General features: G+C 38.5%; 1 protein-coding gene across 2 annotated transcripts; it reads left to right on the top strand.

Annotated features, from left to right (window-relative positions):
* Window positions 1–1239: 1239 nt before the first annotated feature.
* Window positions 1240–11945, top strand: SLC10A2 (solute carrier family 10 member 2). Of its 2 annotated transcripts, none has more exons than XM_027674727.1 (6): window positions 1240–1742; window positions 4780–4898; window positions 6015–6103; window positions 7942–8117; window positions 8837–8874; window positions 9880–11945. In XM_027674727.1, the coding sequence occupies exons 1-6, from the start codon at window positions 1321–1323 to the stop codon at window positions 10002–10004; spliced, it is 969 nt and encodes a 322-aa protein (XP_027530528.1). In that variant the 5' UTR covers window positions 1240–1320; the 3' UTR covers window positions 10005–11945. The 2 variants fall into 2 exon arrangements, with proteins under 2 accessions (XP_027530528.1, XP_027530527.1); XM_027674726.1 differs by having other exon boundaries at window positions 8717–8874.
* The last annotated feature ends 7310 nt before the right edge of the window (window positions 11946–19255 follow it).

The following is a 19255-nucleotide window of genomic DNA, read 5'->3' as shown; positions in this document are numbered from 1 at the left end:
GAGAAGGGTTAAAAGTGGAAGAATGGTGAGGAGGATGGTAGATTTGCTTGAGTGACCATGCAGCTGGGAATGCCAAGGTCTGAAAAATATCAGTGTGGGTAATGTCATATATTATGCCTACTGCTGTTTATCCTCGGTCAGTTTTGTGAAGTAGAATCTCTGTGTAGATAACAGAGGTGTTTACAGAAACTTGGAGGCACTCTCACAGACATACTTGAGCTCCTTGTTTTGGGAGAGATATCAAAGCTCAGAGATCAAAAAACACAAGGGAGATCACAGCATGGTGGTAAACTACACGTGTGTGGGCCCTTGATAAATGGGTGCAAACAGCAGGCCCACGGCCCACCAGGATGGACTGAGCCTGACAGTGCTGCATTCCCTCTTGCATGTCCAGGTGTTGCTGTGGGATCCTCCAGTTAGAGAGGTAATGAAATAAATTTACTCTTTGCATTTCACTCATGGTTTTGTGGCTGTTCTGGCTGCCTGTCTGTGTCGATTCACACATCCCCACCATGGATGCCAAACATGTTGTGGCATGTGTTTGACTTTGACTGAGTAGCATGGCTGCACAGCAGCATGCCAGCCCCACTGCCCTGCTCTCCACTCCCCATGCTTGGCTCAGAGAATATATCTCCTTCCTCCTGTGCCATCGCCACCCCACACTCCTGCTCTCTCTGTCCACCACTTCCATTCCAAGCTGGAGCAAAGTGTGGCTGCGCCAGCTGCACCTGGCAACAGGTGGCAGGAGGACCGTAAATCTTCATGCCACCAGAAATGAAGATTCCACCTCATTGAAATGAGCCTGTGTGTCATGGTGAATTTTGCATCCGTTAGCAAGAATTGCAGCTTCAAATCATATCTTAAGACTTCTACTCATCGTTTCTTATGTCTTGTTCACTCACCCCACAGACCCCTGTAATGTCAGTGACATTGCATGCATGAACAACTCTCCTAAAGGCATGCAAGAAATTCAAGGAATGAAGTATAAACTTTCTCATCCTCCTGTGATTCTCGTTTCATAGGCTCAACAACACCACAAGTCTCCTTTATGCTCTTAAATATTAACACAGTTATTCTCTTGATGTGGGATTCCTCATTATCATATGAATAAATGATTAATTGTCACCATACCAAGCAAGTGCAACTTTTATAACTCTATGAATCAGCACTGTGCCAAACCCTTCAAGAACAATAAGAATGTTCAACCATGTATTGCACTTTATTGCTTCCTTGATCATTTAAAAGGACTCCCTGACAAACAACGATTTACACAGTCTTGAAAGTTTACTATCGATGTACTGAGCAGTTCTGTACTTCAAAATGCAGACATACCTTCTTTCCCAGCTATTTAATGGTAGCTCTTTGGCAGAAAACTTCACAGCTTGTCCAGAAAATGCTACTATTTGTGATGGCACATCTTGTGTATTACCAGAAGATAATTTTAATGAAACTTTGAGCGTAGTTTTAAGTACTGTTCTAACAATTATGCTGGCTTTGGTGATGTTCTCCATGGGCTGCAATGTGGAACTTAAGAATTTCTTGGGCCACATAAAAAGGCCCTGGGGTATTTTTGTGGGTTTCCTTTGCCAGTTTGGAATTATGCCTCTCACAGCCTTCTTGCTGTCTTTGGCCTTTAACATCCTTCCTATTCAAGCTGTCGTGGTGCTGATCATGGGATGCTGTCCAGGGGGCACAGCCTCCAATGTCATTGCCTACTGGGTGGATGGAGACATGGACCTAAGGTAAGAGCAGCCATTCTCTAAGTACTTCATGTGGCTCCTTACATTGTAAAGTCTGTCTTGAAAAGGACTGTCTCACCTGTCTGAATTTTTTCTTAGCCTCCTGGCACATGCGTTGTGGAGGTTCTTCTTGTAAAGATGCTTAGTTACTGTAATAGCAGTAAATAAAAGCAGAATAACAAATATCCTTGGGAATATTTGTTCATTGGGAATTCATGCAGAACATATCACAACAGAATTGTGTACATTAGAAAATGTTTTCATTGTAAAACTTCAGATCCTGCAGCAAATATCCTTTATGAAGACAGCTAAGATACTAAAGATTATGAAAAATTTGCCCAAGTTAGAATTACTTATTTTTCTCCCAAGTAAAAAAAAAAATAATAATAACATAGGATTTAGGCTAAGAATCCTCTGTACAAAATAGTGGCTATGCAATTGTTCTTAGAAAAAGAGCACCTGTGGAAAAATATTATCCCTCCTATACAACGAAAAGTCAGGCATTGATTTTCTCTTTGGGAAGTAATACAAACGAATACCACTTGTGATAATTCTATCTGCTCCTTGAACTTTATGCAAAGTCTTCAAACTGAGGGAATATTTTACAGGCTAGAAACCGCTACATAAGGCAACTCCCCATATTGGGGGCAATGAAAAAACTCCTTTGTGGCAAAGTGTGATGATCTGAATGATAGAGTGCTCTGAACTCAGAAGCAGATCTGTAAGGCACCTAATCTGGCCTAGGACACCAAACACATAGGAGAATTAGCCCTACTCTTGATGCAAATTCCATGGGGGGTTCATTAACTCTAAGAACCTTTAAAAATGAGCCATCTTTTTATTTTTATATCCTGATTACTTTTCTCTAAAATAAACATAATCATTTCTCTCTTTCCCACAGAGTAACATAAATTGGAACATTTGTCCAATTTATCATATACCAGTCTGAACTAGAAATGGAAAAAATAATAGAAGTAAGAAAGATGTGGAGCTAGAGCAAATAGGCTAAGAATGTTAATGTTTGTAGCTTTAATACGACATTTTTCCATCCTTTGAAAATAGTGAACTTTTCTGTCACATACAGGTGTTAATGTAATACCAGCTTTCAAATTATGTATGAGGTCAGCTCTGCTAATCATCAACTTCCTCACTGTAGAGGAAAGACCTATGATATTAAGAATCTGTAAGACACTTAATTTCAATTAATACAGGTCTAATAAACCACAGATGGAAAGATATCCAGTACAAGTCTGAAATTCTGTTTCAATCTCTCCTCAGACGAATACACTGAGCTAAACTATGCTTTCTCAGCTCGGTATTGTTCGGAGTTGCACCACTAAAATCTGTGGTAAAAACCCAAATTGATGATTCTATAAATATGAGTAGGGTTTCTATCCCATAATGCTGGCAGAAGGTGAAGTAAAGTGGAAATGCCTTTAAAAGGTTATTCTTCAGGTAAAGACCTTTATCTTAAGAAGTCAAAGCCTTTTGGTCAGTACCTTTGTGACAAAGTTTCAGGGACCAGAGGGTATAAGACGTAAGCAGATTGTCAACATAAACATCTTCTGTTCTCTATAGAATAGCACTAGAAGTAGTGTGGCTGGTTTCTGGAACCATTACAGTATTACAGAAAGCCTGCACATCATATCAGACAAGGTTTTGTTTTTAACTAGTAATATTTTATGTTTACACATTAAAATCCATGACCATTGTCTACGTCCTGCTTCAAAACATCACTGTGCAAATATAACAGAAGTTAGAGCAGGAACTAGTTTTGTAATTGGTATTACAATCACAGTGGCGTGAAGTATGATGTTTCATACCTTTCTTAGTAACTCACAAGCAGTTGATATCCTCTAATGCTTCCCATAGAAACATCTTTTGATATTTCACAAGAACAACTGCTTTTGTGAGCACAGGGACTGGGGTTAGAGGATGTCCAGACTTTGGAGAAAGATGTACATTCAGGGATAGTATAAAGATGCAGAAAATAGAGAAGTAGGAAAAATAAGATTTTTTATCCATTTGGGACTTCATCAGACCTGAATTGTAGCCCATGACTCTTTTTCTCTGTAAGAAACTTTTGTAAGAACTCTCTTGCCAGAGGCTTCTGCAAAATCCTTTTCAATTACTCTAAAGAAGAGAGTGACAGCAACCAAAATTAATACAAATATTCCTGTGATTTCTGTATTAATTGTTCTACATTTCCCTGGATCTGCTCAGTTGTGGGTCAGGGTCAATAGTCCCTTTTCTGAGGACAAGCAGCACAAAAGAGAAATCGGAAGTGAGGCTCAGAAGGAAGCATCCAAAGGCTCTTAACCAGAACCCTCTCTCAGTATTTTTATGCCAGAAAAGTGATTTGCCGGCATAATTTTTATCCATTCTATTCAGATTGTGAGAGTTTCCTCCTTATTTTGGATGTCTTGCCTTTTCCTCTTTCTTCATTCTGTAGCAGAATGCCTCTTTTTGTACAAGGTGTATCAGAAAATAGAAATATCTTTGCATAAAGGAAGAAACAATACTTTGCTAAGCTTCACTGAGCTTCTTTGGCCACAGCAAAACAAGCCAGAAAAGGGACTTTTATTGCATCAAACATCCTAGACAATGAAATATTTTTTATGCTCTTGAATTCAGAGTGAAATTTGAACACTCTAGAACTGGTAGTGTAATGGAAAGCTCCATTTGATGTTCATCTTTGCCCCTGTGCAGCTTGCCATCCTCTCAGAAACCAGCCAGACAGGCAGCATGCAGACAGACTTGCCAACAGACCTTCCCACTGACCATATATCTGACTGACTCATTTGTACCAAAATTATGGTTCTGTGGCTGCAGAACACCTTGATATTTCATGTTCCTTTCTTTTCAGCAGAAGTCATTCCTTTCATTTGTCTTTTTTCTAACCTGATATACAGGATAAATTGACTGCAGCCAGTAGCAATCCTTACCCAACCATTCGTAAGGTGTGAGGGGGTAATAAGAAAATGGGAAAGACTATGGGCTAGCATGAGATGAACTGTCACTGTAACCAATTTCTTTGCAGCATCAGCATGACAACTTGCTCCACACTGCTTGCAATGGGAATGATGCCACTTTGCCTCTTTATTTACACCAAGATGTGGACTGATTCTGATGCAATTGTACTCCCTTATGATAGCATTGGTGAGTCCAGTGAACCAGCTGCCCTTCTGACTGTCTATCCTCCCTCCAATGATAACTACCTTTATACCATCATCCTGCAGATTTAGGAAGATATCACATCAGATTTTTTTAAATATTTGTCTTCCTACTTTCTAATAACCTTCATGGGAATTAGGTACCAGAAATCACTTCCCATCATCCACAAGACTTGAAATCATTATAAATATTGTAAAGATATTTATCACAAGATTGTGCATGTTTTTCTTTCTAATGACTTTGAGACCTGCATGATATTGGAATAAGAATATAGAATAATTCATATACGAATAGTTGCTTCTTCTGGATGTTTGTAACAGCTTTAAGACACAATCCTGCAAAGTGCTAAATGCTGAGGCCATAATCTGGCAAAATACTTAAGCACACATGGATAATTAAGCAAGTGATTAAAACTACTGAGTCTCTTTGAAAAGCTGCAATCTACACTGCCAGGAGTGGCTTCATTTGACTTTCTGTCAAAAATCTCATCCAGCTACAAAGAGAAAATAGTTAAGGTATTTAGAAATACATGCTCCAGTGATTTGCAAAGCTGTGGCCCTAGTGCTTATCAAGTGCAGTTCCATGTTGTGCTAATCTTAAAAGCCAGCAGAATCACTTTCATATTCTTCAATTTCATTTCCCATTGTTCCTGGGGAAAAAAAAATCACATACCTTGCTTGTGCTTTCAAAATAAATACTGGAGGGGTAAGGTCAAAACAAAAGAAGCTCTAAACTGGTTGTTGATATGGTGCAGTAGCGAAACACCTGCAGACAAAATGAACAGTTAATATAGCTACTCACATCACAGGATAGTGATGATTAGCACACTCAAATTTCTGTTTGCCTTTCTGATGCAGGTGAATAAGCATGTAGCTCGGCAGAATGGCAATTACTTTAACAGGCTGCCAAAGATAACAGACTCCATAGAAAAGCAAATGGGCAGGTGCAGGTAGAGTGTGCATGCGTGGTCTGGGGTGTGCATATCAGAAACATCCTCTGAAGGCTTGCTTGCTCCATACCCCCAGCCACACTACATGGTGTCTGTCCTGTCATGAGCTTCTGCACCATACATGGGCTTAATTTCTCTTTTCTTTTTTACAGGAACTTCTCTGCTAGCTCTCGTAATTCCTGTTTCGTTTGGAATATTTGTTAACCACAAATGGCCTAGTAAAGCAAAACTTATACTTAAGGTAAGAGACATATATAAGGCTGAAGCATAAGCAATTATGGGCAAATTATGGAATCAGTGGCACCACTGAAGCAGTACTTTGTTATTCATAGTATTAGTATCTGACTTCATAAGAACCAGGAAGTTTTCAGCAGAAAACAAATGAGACATTGTGGAAATATATTGCTTTCTCCCTGCACAAACATGCATGAGTTGCATACATTGTTAGAAACCATCATTATCTAAAGAGCTTACTTTTGTCTTTGGCTAGTTAGTAATTGAGTTCAGTATATAATGTAAACTGAAATTGAAAGGAAAATCATTCAGGTCAACTGGAAGAAGTTTTTCTCTGCAAAACAATAAAAAATAAAACCATTCTTAAACTCTTCCAACTCTTAAAAAAATAACAAATTTATTCACAAAATACAACTATCTTTGCAAGATGGTTTCAGATGCATCAAAAATATAAGGGTTTTGGCAAAAACTGTTCTCATAAAAATAAAATAATAATAATAATAATAATTTAGTTGTATTTAAGGTAATAGTGAATTAATCATTCTGAACATTTGGTTCTTTTCTTAAACTGCTAGCTTATCATGTTGTATTTTTAAATGCACTTGTTATAAACTTGGATATTATTGAGAGCTAATTACAAAACAGTACTACTTCTGTTTAATCAGTTAAGGGAAAAACATGGAGTTGCGCTCACATGAAAAGAAACTCTACTTGATCTCTCAGCAAAGCATCATTTCATCCTCTTTCTAACTGAGTGGGTGAGCAACCCATAGAATGGTCCATTGACAATTTGTTTTATGTAGGACGATGAAGCACCAAGGGAAGATTGAACGATAGCTGTCAGATTAAGGCCCATATAGTGAGAAATTGAGATAAGAGCACAAAGACAATGTACCAGGTGAAATAGAGGAGCTTGTCATGGACAGATCATGTTTCTTCTTCCTAAGTGCACGTGGTTAATAGCTCAGCCAAACAAAAGCACTTGTTCACTCAGTGTTCTTAAAAAGGCTTCAGCCAAAGACTGATGAAGCCAGTAAAATGGGAATACATGTTTTAGCTGAGAAATAGATTCTCCTAAGCTTAGCCTGAGAAGTCTGGCACTGGGATCCCTGGTGAGATATGCCATAACAGCAGACATTTCACTTGGGTACTGAGAAAAGAATGAGTTATGACTTTTTTTTGGCAGACAGCAGTAAAGATATCAGTACACTCAGCCACGGGAAATAAGATCAATTTCAGTGATTAGGTCTATGTAGAAGTGTTATGCAACCTCACAACCAGTTTTCAAGCATGAATTTTCAGCCACGTTAAAGATTTACTCCTGTGCTTGGCAAATAACTTCCTATCACTAACTAACAACCTAGTGTCAAATTAGCATACACTGTAATAAGCCCCAGAGTGTGATTGCCCAAGGGTGGGGAGGAAAATGCATTATTCTACCTATTTGGCTATCAGTTTCCCAACAACTCTGGGGAAATTTTTCTGATATGTTTACATCACACCCGTGAAATTATTTTTAATGTCAGTTCTAAGTACAATTACAGCCACAGCCTCAAAACACTAGCTTTACAGGTATCTGCTATAGATAAGTATACTAGCTGTGCCTTGATCTATATCTGTAGTCACACCTTGAAGTACATCTTAAGTCTCTTGTTTGGGAAAAATGGCAGCTATCTAATCTCTTTTCCTGCTGTGAATTGCATTGCTGTAAACCTTGGGTTTTGTGTTTAGTAAGATATTTCAGTGACTCAGGGACACTCATAGACATGTTTAACACAATGTTTGTTGCCATTAAATTTCACGGGGGTCTCCTATTTATGCAGTCCTTCCTCTTTCCCTTCACAGGTCGGTTCCATTGTGGGAGCAATACTCATTGTGCTCGTTGCTGTGGTTGGGGGAATACTCTACAAAGGCTCCTGGATTATCTCACCCAAATTATGGATCATTGGCACCATATTTCCAGCAGCTGGCTATTCTTTAGGATTCCTGTTGGCTCGCATAGCTGGTCTGTCTTGGCACAGGTATGGAATTCTCCGTGACGAAGACCTGTGGGCTTTTTTCAGCTGTGTAAAAAGTTTTTATGTAATGATTAATCAGTGCTAGGAATGTTCCCTAAACATTGGTTATGTTACAGTCACTCATTCTCCAACCCTGTTTCTGGAATAGTATGTGGAGATAAAACTTTTCCTATGCATGTTTATCACAGATTCTGATTATAAGATTTCCTCCAGTCCTTCATATGTCTTTCCCTTGTGTCCCCCTTGTATTATTACACTGCAAACAAGTAAAACAGAACTGATTTGTAAGTGGGTTGGAACTGCGGTAAAACTTCTCATGAGATGCAGCAGTCTACAATTTAGAGCATCGTTACAAGAAATGGAGACAGTGAGTGCCCCGTATGTGGCCTGAAGGGGGATCACAGTCCTTTACAACTGCTGAAATATGTGACCTGGTGGTAACAGCTTTATGACTTGTGCACTGTTTTGTTGACTGCATGAGCTGAAAGATGCAATTTTCTTAGTTATCCATTACTACATGTTTCTTGCTTATCCAGATTACTAAAAAGCATAAGGATACACAGGCTGCTATTTCACAGCTGTCTTTGTATTATTTTCCTCAGATGTCGTACAGTGTCTCTGGAAACAGGCATGCAAAATACTCAGCTATGTTCAACTATAGTACAGCTCTCATTCAGTCCTGAACAACTTGAACTGATGTTTACTTTCCCACTCATCTACAGCATTTTCCAGCTGTTGTTTGCGCTGCTAATTTTAGGAGGTATTGTTACTTTCTATTATAGCACTATAATTATGATTATTTTGATTATCAGTTTAATTTTGCATACATATGGAGAAAACAAGAGGGGATAAAAATAATCAAATGCAAAATACTTCAATAAATTATGACCCAAATGATTACAGGGCCCTGTAAATAATCAGGAAGATACCAGGCTCAGTTCAAGATTAGAAAGGCCCTTCTTTTAGAACAAGGAAGGGGATATCCACCACCTACAGCTGGGTATATGAGAACACTGAACATGGGATTGTTATTACACGTGGCTGAGGAAGGCCAAACGCATCTTATTCCACTGATCCAGGCTGTCTGGGCATACAACTGCCCAGCACGGCCATCCCTACAACCATGCACAAACCTCCCTCCCACCAGCTGTTGAGAGAACAGGCATCAACTTCATCAATAATGTGAGAAAATATATCCCAATAGAGGCAAAGTCCCTTTTTCCTCCCACGTACACCTGAGTTTCACTGCTGCTCCTACAACTAACCTAGCAAGGGTTGGGACCTTGTTCCTGTTACTTACACATAAAGTCTGCTGTGACTATCAAGTTCCCACTCCCGAACTAGCCGTCCTCTCAGTCAGGAAATGAGGTGGGGACAGATGAAGCACTTTATCCCAGCCCTGCCAAGCAGGACTCACGTAGATGTAAGGGTCAATTCCTCAGGCCCAGCCAAGAGCCCAAAGGCTTTCCAAGGGAGACTGGCAGTACTTTTAAAAGTCACTGCACACTACAGGAACACAAAGCAATCAAACACCAAATGCAGAATTTAAACTGTTAAAATTTCTAAATATAGTTTTCCAGTGATGAGTGACACAAAATAATCAAACATAACTTTAAAGAAACTGTCTGGATGAGTTGGAATGTTTCAGCAGTATGAGGAAAGAAAATGCTGCATGGCTCCATGTTACTACAGTACCTTTTTCAGGCAATTTTTGTAATTTCTATATTTAATATATTAAATATATTAATCATATATTGATTCCCAGGGTACCGTCTTTACAGAAGACACCATGTCGAAACAAAGACAGATGTCGAGAAAACAGAACAAAAAGAGGATTCAACATCAAATGCTAAAATAAATGAAGGATTTGTATCAAATGAGACCAAATAGACACTTACCTCTGCTCCCGCCAGCTGGAAAGATATCAAATATGTGGTTTACTTAAAACTTTTTTTTCACATGCTATTGGTTTATGGAAATATTTAACAAAAGAAGTTCTACTGATATTTTACAGTAAGATTTTAAAATTATTAACTTAAGAAAGATTTCTACTTTGATTTTGAACATGGTTCCTGCCACAATTGTAGAATCTGGTTTTGAAGCTAATTCTCCAAAAATATGTAATGTTTTATTCTGGCTCATTTAAAGAAAGGCAGAATAAAGATGGGCTGTTGCTGAAAAACAAGCAGATATATGTAATACCAAATCCAGCCCATGGTCCTGCAAATCCATCTGCTAGTTTCAGCCCTCACACTAAAGAAAGAGAAATCCCATGAAAGCGCCTGAGCAGCCACAGGAGTTGATGTGGAAGATCTGATAAGGCCGAATATGAATCAACCATGAAATTGGAACAAGCCAATAGTGAAATAAAACTTTCATTCAGGTCAATGTGGGCAGGCTAAAGTCATTGCACCTTATTAATTGCTTGAACATTAATTTATTCTAAAGCTATAATTTTAATAAGTACAAGGTACCTTATGGCTCTTTCTTTTTTTCCAAAGTAATAGAAAGTAACAGCTTTGCATCTTCAGTCTAGGTCTTTTAGGTGCTGGAAACATGAAAAGAGAGACAAAGTTGAGGACATAAGCCTTGAGAAATTTTAGTGTGACATCTGCATACAAAAGGGCAAGCAGAGATTCTGGAAGTGTAAGAAATTGTCAGCGTTTGCACTAAAAGGAAGGCATTTGAAAACCAAATAAAATTGTCCCTGGTTCATCCAGGACTACTTTGACCAATCTTAACCATGAGACAGCAATGCTTCTAAAGAGTCATATATTTTTGTTATTTTATGAACTCAATAAAATTGAACTTACCAGATGTCTGTGACATGTAGAGACTGAGGTAGTTGATAACGTTCAGATTTTATTTATATGAGCCAATAAGAGAAATAATTGGTTATACAAATATATTAATTGTCTCCGAAATTTCAGGAGTACATATAGAAAGCTGTCCTAAGTGTGTGGAGAAAACGAGTATAATTCTAAGAGAAACAGTGCAGTAAATTACAGCTGTAATTTTTTATGGATATATTCAGTAACATTAGTTCTGTAGCTCATATGTAAGGAAAACATCCAGAGAATTTATATGAATCAGTGAGAGTTTGACCGACCAAAAAATTCAAGAATGAGCCAACTATCAACACATAGAAAGTATCCACCTTTCTGTCATATTCAAGTGGACCTTCTGAAGTGTTGTGAGTTAATGTGGCAGTTTTTTTACAAACAAAACTGAAATTGTGGAATTTAAGTTCCCGATGTGTAGTTTTCCACTGCTGCAGAAATGTGCCCAGTATTAAACAAATAAATTATTTCTATCCACCATCTATGGGGGAAAGGGTCTTGAAATGTTCCTGAGTTCTGGGAGGCCTGAAGCTGCTTTACTTTTGGGAGGGAGTTCCAAATGGTCAGAACCTCCAAGGAGCAGTTCAACACTTAGTGATGTTTAGCACATAATGAGGCATGCTATGTTTTATGGAACAAAGATTAAACAGAACAATGTGGTTAAGACTGTTATGGAGGAATCATAAATGTGGAACAGCATATTCGTTGACAAAAGGATAATCTGTTGTATGTGACATCTGTTCTAAAAAGCCTATTGTCTTGATCCTTCATTCATGAAAAAATGGACAGCAGAAGTTAGCTAGGATCATCCCTTTCTTACACACCAAGCTGCTATTATTCCTCCATGCTGAACTTCAATATTTCTGTGAATATTTTAGGCAGATTTTGAAATTTATCGAAGAATAATGGTTTGTCTTGCTTATACTATGTGTGTGTGTGTATTTAATGCAACTGTATAAACATTGAACTGAATAAAGTCAGAAACTATTTATAATTTTGCCCACTGGAGTAATTTAAGGTGGAAGGAATTGAGACCGAAACCTAACATACAGACAGAGTTTATGGCTTTGAGATGTAACAAAAACAATTCAGATTATGTGTGAAATGGATATATTTAATAACCATAGAATCATAGAACAGTTTGGCTTGGAAGGGACCTTGAAAGTCATCTAGTTCAATCACTGTGCAATACACAGAAACATCTTCAACTAGATCAGGTTGCTCAGAGCCTCGTCCAACCTGGCCAATCCTTTCCATGGATGAGGCATCTACCAGCTCTTTGGGCAACATGATGAAGATTAAATGAACACCAGATGTCATATTTGATACACATTTTTCAATGTAGATGTGCACTCAGGGTCTCAGATGAAGAATGGAGGCTGCAGTTTTTGCAGCCATTGCAATTACATCTATCAAGGATCATACGTCCTAAGCTTTACACAAAGCAAAGCCAGCTCAAAGGTCTTACCCAAAATATGCCTTTAGAGCACATCAAACCTGAAACAAAATCTCAGGGCTTGTTAATATTGTGAGAAGCGGACTTATGTTGATGGGGCAACTTCTAAATCTCCAGCTATAGAAGTCTGGACAGCGTCATTATCAGATCATCACTTGTGAAGCTGTGGTGGGCCATCTCACAGCAGTGTAAGGGACTATTGGGGAAGTTGTGTTCTCTCCCCACAGGTCTCCAGAAAGATGTTATGTGCCTTTGGCTGTCAGCCCTATAAGTGCTGATATATGGGCTTCTCAGCTGAAAAAGTCTGGTGGTCTCCAGCCTTGCAGTTGCAGTTGTCCTGATGTTGTTAAAAGGAAAACCCTGGCCTTGTTTAACCTGCTCAGGGTCATCTCCTCACACTCATCAGCATGAAAATCCTTTCAAAGACAGGCAGTATCACTTAGTCACCACTTGTCGTTAAACAATCTTCTATCCACGGAAACAATATATGGATGGGACACTGCAGATTGTGACATTTAAAAGCATCATACAGTGATGTTCAGGCTAAAAAATGTCTGTTCTAATTAACTCTTACACGTACTAGTAATCTCGAATTTATGACTTCGGACTAAGAAGTCATACAGATGCCTTTGCAAAGCTGGTTCTCAAGCTGTTGCAGTCAAAATGAGCTGAAGTATGCCTAAGGATAGACACACCCTAGAAGTTGAAATGACAGTTGAATGAAAGCCTAACTCATGCCAAGGTCTGTAGTATAAGGCCTACAAAGATGCAACAATCACACTTGCCAAGCCAATCTCTAGCCATAAATCTGGATATCAAATGTATTCTCTAGTCAGCAAAGAGAAGGTGATAGACCACCACAGAGTTAATCATGCCTACTTTCTCAGAAATGCCTGTCTTTATAAAGTAAATTTAGATGGCCTGTCTTAGATGAAATATATAAATTTTTAGTCTCAGACAGTAAAAAAAAATAGTTGAAATTAAATACATCTTTTTGTCTTCATTTCTTTTCTGCATAAATTTGCTGAGCAGCCAGTTTGTTGCCTTCAATGAGGAAGATAGGTTTTAGAGTTGAGAAAATGAAAACTATGCAAAATAAAGGACAGTATTATGATTCTAATCTTCTATTATATAACTTAATAGAACTAATTTCTCATCTGACCTAAAGACAGGTGGAAGAACTGTTTCTGTCATATAGTGTGCTATATTAGTTGGAAAAGAGCACAATTTGAGTAGAATTAACAAGCAAATTGATTTGCAATTTACATTAAATGAGTTTCTTGTTTCAAACTAATCAGGTTATGATGTTCAAAACCTACTGTTATTCTCTGCCAGTCAGTATCATTTTTGTCAGCCTCAGAAATGAACTTATTTTTTGGCAGCCCAATCAATTAACATACTGTACACTTGATGCAAATGTAAAACAGTAATCAGTATTCCCTAACTCCAAAGGAACAGACTTTCACTTCTAGGTATCTGACAAGAATCTGTTCTCCACAGATTAACTGTATTGCTTGCTCACAACCAGAATTAAAGCAAATATAGTGTAATGGTCCCACAATCAAATGGTAACTAAGTAAGCCTGACTGGATTTTTCAAGCCAGAACTGAAGGGCAATACAAGTAAATCTCTGCTTCTATCTCCTAAGGAATATTCATTCTGCTCCAGAAGCATCAACATCTCAGTTAAGCTAAACACTAAATGAACTTAAAATACTGAATGTAAAAATAACTGTAACTTGCCAGGATATCTGCCAATCTTCAAACTGGAATTGGAGAATATGGAAAATTGAAAGTTTTGAAGGAACCTTAATGTGTTTTCATGAATAAACATGTGCTGTGGAATGGTATTATCCTCTCCATTTAATTTCTATTAAATTTACCCATTGAAAAGTAAGTTTCTAGTGTCAGCCTTTACGCTTCCCTGATAAGAAGTAGTCAGTACTCAGCAGGACAAGATAGATTTTGCTCTGGAGAGCAAGCCATTACCGTCTTCAGACACCTGGTCAAGGACAGGAAGAATTCTGGAAGGAGACAAAGACATTGTAAAAAATAAATAAATAAATAGATAGATAGATAAATAAAGTTCCATGAGGACATTCCATACTATGTCTGTATAAACAAAGAGCATACAAAAAAGTATTAGTGATATCTCTACTTGCTCATAATGGACTTAATATAAAATTAATTAATCAATTCCCAATTTCTCTTGAAAGATCATAAATCAGTCTCCTACCTCAGATAAGGATTGATTACAGAAAATGTGAGACTTTGGAAGTACCAAATTGAAATAAAGTTCATGATCTTTTGGACTTCAATTAATTGGGGATTCAGCCATGAGGACTGGACTTTCGCCTTTCCAATAACTCACCAACTGACAAATCCTTTGCAATCACAGCAAATACTTTAAAACTTCAAAGAAAGGGAAAAGAAAACTCAACACTGGAGAAAACTCTTACTGACTGCAAGATGGAGTTAATCAGTTCCTTTAAGTAGTTTATCCCCTGGTTACTACATGTCTAGGGTAATGTTATAAAAAGGAACAATTTCTGTTCCAGGCAAATAGAATCTAATTGTTTTTCCTTAGAGCACACAAAGCTTATGCACAGTTTCTCATTCACTGCCGTTGTTCCTGAGCATATATTAGCATCTTCATATCTTATAGATATAACTTAATTGCTACAAATGTTCTGATTAGGTCTGCTGATCAGGTATCATTAAGGTAATCTGATACATTCTTTTATATATGACTGCAGACCTTCTGTCTCCTTCTTCTGCAATGAGTTTATGTATTACTCATTTGGGAGATTTCATCACAGTTTTTAAAAGACACTTTCCCCCATATGAATTCAAAATAGAAGCAAGGAGGTCATATTGAGATGGTAAGGCCCTGTTTAAGTAATTTGATGGTACAATTAATTCCCCATAAGTGGAATTAACTGCAGGGGATTAATGAAAATGTCAGGGTTGCAGGTTGTGCTGGTGATGTGTTTCTAATGTCAGTAGTAAATCTGCTGTAGGTAGAACACAAATTCTTTCCACGTAAGGCTCTTTCTTTAAAAATGTACCCTGAACTCTTAAAATAAACCACAGCTGATATGGAAGAATTTTCCATAAAAGTGCACCTACTGAGGAAATAGAACAAAACATACAGCTTACCTAGAAGAACATATAGTTCAGTTTTAAGATATCCAATGCTTGTTTAAAAAAATTATACAATTAATGCACAATATCTAAAAATAGTCTTTAGAAAAAAGTGGAAAAAACTGATTTGTGGACAGCAATTATCAATTTAATATGATACTCAAGGTAAAGCTCAGATAGTCCTTTAACAGTTGTTTGCTGGAAACTGTCCATATCTCTTACACACTTTCTTTAAGCACCTGCTTGTGTCATTGCCAAGCTAACAGGAGCTCTGAGGTTCTTGTGTCTGTTTGTGCAGTCCTTTCCAGTAATCATTAAATCCAAGGAAAAACACAAACTGCTTTCAAATATTTTGCCTATTGAAAGGGAAATGACATCTGAGCGGAAGGACAGAACTGTCTATACTGAAATGAACAATGTGGCCATGGGGGGGACAGGAGAAAATTCAGAGAAAATTATTTTATGAAGACATACCTAACTGTCTACAGAGGGAACAGTCATTACATTAATTACTTTCTGTCTATTCTGTACCACTTCACCCATTCTGTTGTGTTTTTCAGAATTCTTCCACAGAAACCATTTCATACGCAAATAAAAACCTCCCACAGTCAGAAAATATAAAACAGCTGGACTGTTTACAACATCAAAATCACATAGGGTATTCGGGTCATCATTGTAATATGGTCAGACTAGTCTGCAACTCAGAGGGAGCATATGCTCCTCGAGGTCTTTGCAGTCCCCCAGAAACACCACAGTGCTACTAAGTGTGTAGGGTGTTCAACTGCATGAGTTGAGACTTGAGGAGCCAGAAATGGCTGAGAGAGCAAGCTGGATTCAGTCAGTGGTGCCCAGAGAACAACATTTCACTCCTTGTTCTCCAGCCATCTAGACTGCACCAGCTGTTTTAGTACCATCCATGATGGCAGAGCAGAAGGATGAGGCAGTCCCACTCTCTGTGCTTACTTTCCCCACTTGGTTACTTCCAGACAAGAGTCAGACAACAAGCCAACACTCAGATTGTGTGGACAAGAGAATAAACTGGGCTCAGGCACAAGCCCAAGCTAAGATGACAGCAGAGATGAAAGTTTAGGCTACCCCTTTGCTAGTAAATAAAATAAACCAGGGAGCAGTCTCTGACTCAAAGCTAAACAGTATTGTCCCTCTCACATGAACAAAGCACAGCTCTCTTCCCCCATGAGCAGAAGGGATGCATTTCCAGCTCCCTTCTGGAAATATTCCCCTTCATCAGCCCTAGCCTGGCACCACTCGACAGTGCCAGGTCACAAGAGCTGAAGCTGTGCCAGAAAGGGTACAAACAGTCATGAGACCCTCCTCAAGCCTGTGCCCTCCACTTGGCATATTTACTGATGTAGATGTAACAGTACATGCCCCAAACCTTTTTTTTTTCTTTAAACATTCAAAATCATCTCGCTTTAGTGGGGCCAGAGAACACAGGGTAAAGACCATGTATTTTCCCCTATTGTTTCCTTATAGACCTATGGCAGCTCTGACTTATGTTGTTAATGATAAATTAAATTTTAACTAAGTATATACTTCAGTTAGAACAATTTCTACTTTTGTGGAACAGAGCCTTCATTTATATAAAAACCGAGCATTTTCATCCCAAAAGAATATTATATCTTTGATGTAGAGTTGGGCTTTTTTACAACTTAATCATGGTCCCATTTATACTGTACTTCAAACATTACATATTTTATTGGTAAATAAATAAATGGCTATGAGAGGAAATGAAAGTGATCCTCAAGATTAAGTTCTCAAAGGAGAATTTCTACTTTTTGCTATGTTATGAAGATTAATTGTGTTGCATGATCTATTTGTGTTTAACTGCCAAGAACTACAGAGCCAGGTTCAGGGTGATATGCTGTCTTTAGGCATGCTTTTCAAAAATCTGTGACTCGAATGTATACAGTGATAGAGTCACTCCTACATTTTCTACATGTGTTGTGGCTTAACCCCAGCCAGCAACTAAGTACCACGCAGCTGCTTGCTCATTTTCCCCCTCTTATTGGAATGGGGATGAGAATCAGAAAAAGGTAAACTCTTGGGTTGAGATAAGAACAGTTTAATAATTGAAATAAAATTATTATTATTATTAATAATATTTTTGTTATTTTTATTGTAATGAAAATGAGAGAGAGAGGGAGGAATAAAACCCAAGAAAAAGAAGTGAGGCACAATACAGTTGCTCTCCACCCACTGACCAACGCCCAGCCTGTCCCCCAGCAGCAATTAGCCCCTCCTGGCCAATTCGCCCCAGTTTACATACTGAGCATGACATTTTATGGTGTGGAATATGCCTTTGGCCAGTTAGGGTCAGCTGAACTAGCCATGCTCCTTCCCTCCCAGCTTCTTGTTCCTCTCCTCACTGGTAGAGCATGGGACACTGATAAGTCCTTGACTGAGGGTAAGCACTACTTAGCAACAACGAAAGCATGCATGTGTTGTCAACATTATTCTGATACTAAATCCAAAGCACAGCCCTATACCAGCTCCTGGAAAAAAAATTAAATCTTTCCCAGAGAAAACCAGGACATCTTGACTGTGGAGGAAGAGGATTAATGCTGCAAAGCTACTCAGTCAGATCTATAAACACCTTTGCAAATGTGCAAAACTGTTTTCGCACTTAATGCTAAACTATTCAGAAAAGGTACCTGAATTCCAGAGACACATTACAGTTTTATCTAGGAGTTCCTCAGACAGTAAAGTAACACATTCATGCAGACTCTAAAAGTGCTTATAACACTATTCAGGTCAGATACAAGTTTACTAAAGCCTAGCCAGGATCTTGAAATGAGGGGTTCCCCCACCAGCCGCTCCTCTGGGTCTCAGTTTAACAGTCATATGCTGAGAAAACCTACTTGAGTCCCAGAGCAACAGGGTGTTTCTGCTGCTTTTTTATATGCAGCTGTTGTTGATCCATTTCCTATTCCCTCTCTCAGTGTACATTAGCCAAATTATCTTTGCTTTGGTGGTGGGGGGCCTGAGGGGCAGAGTTTGATTTCCTCTTCTGTCTAAGGAGATTTAAATCACATTTCCCAATTCCCTGAAGAAAGCTCAACCCCCTAATTCTTTTTATTACATTTGTGCTCAGCATATATATCAGCATCCTTAGCACACAGCCTGTGCGCCAAGCTGTCCTTGTAGTTCTGCTCTCGACTGGCTTCCACTGCGTCACCTCTCTGAGGGTCTGGACATTCTTAAAGCAAAAATCCCGTGTTCCAAGCAGCACGAAAAATTTCCCTAGAGGCAACAAAACTGCTTAAATTCCCCAAAATTATGCAAGAGCACAAAGAATAATGTGTAGGTACCAAGAGGATCATACAGAGCACTGAACACTACAGTACTGCTTCTAGACTCTCCACTACAATAAATGAACTGAGCCAGCAGCATATGTGGATTTTGACTTTTTTTTTCCACAAAATTTGATATGGAGGCATGTGTTGAGGAATATGTTTTATCCCCTTAGAATAGCACTTTGGCATTGGTAGTGCAGTAGCACAGGACTGCAAAATACCTAAGAGACAGAATAGACACCAATCCCCGGGGGCTGCACTCCAGAGAAGCTCTTAAGCAAGAGGGAAGGTAATCATGAGCACAGTTCATGCTAGATTAAAGGAGAGGGTCACACAGGCAGAGTGACCAACATAGCTGGATCTCAGAGAGATATGTTTCATCAGCAAC

This window comes from Neopelma chrysocephalum, unplaced genomic scaffold (genome assembly GCF_003984885.1).
Source record: "Neopelma chrysocephalum unplaced genomic scaffold, ASM398488v2 Primary Assembly neopelma1_25, whole genome shotgun sequence".
In the NCBI taxonomy this organism is placed as follows: Eukaryota; Metazoa; Chordata; class Aves; order Passeriformes; family Pipridae; genus Neopelma; species Neopelma chrysocephalum.
This window is presented reverse-complemented; position numbering and strand designations above follow the sequence as displayed.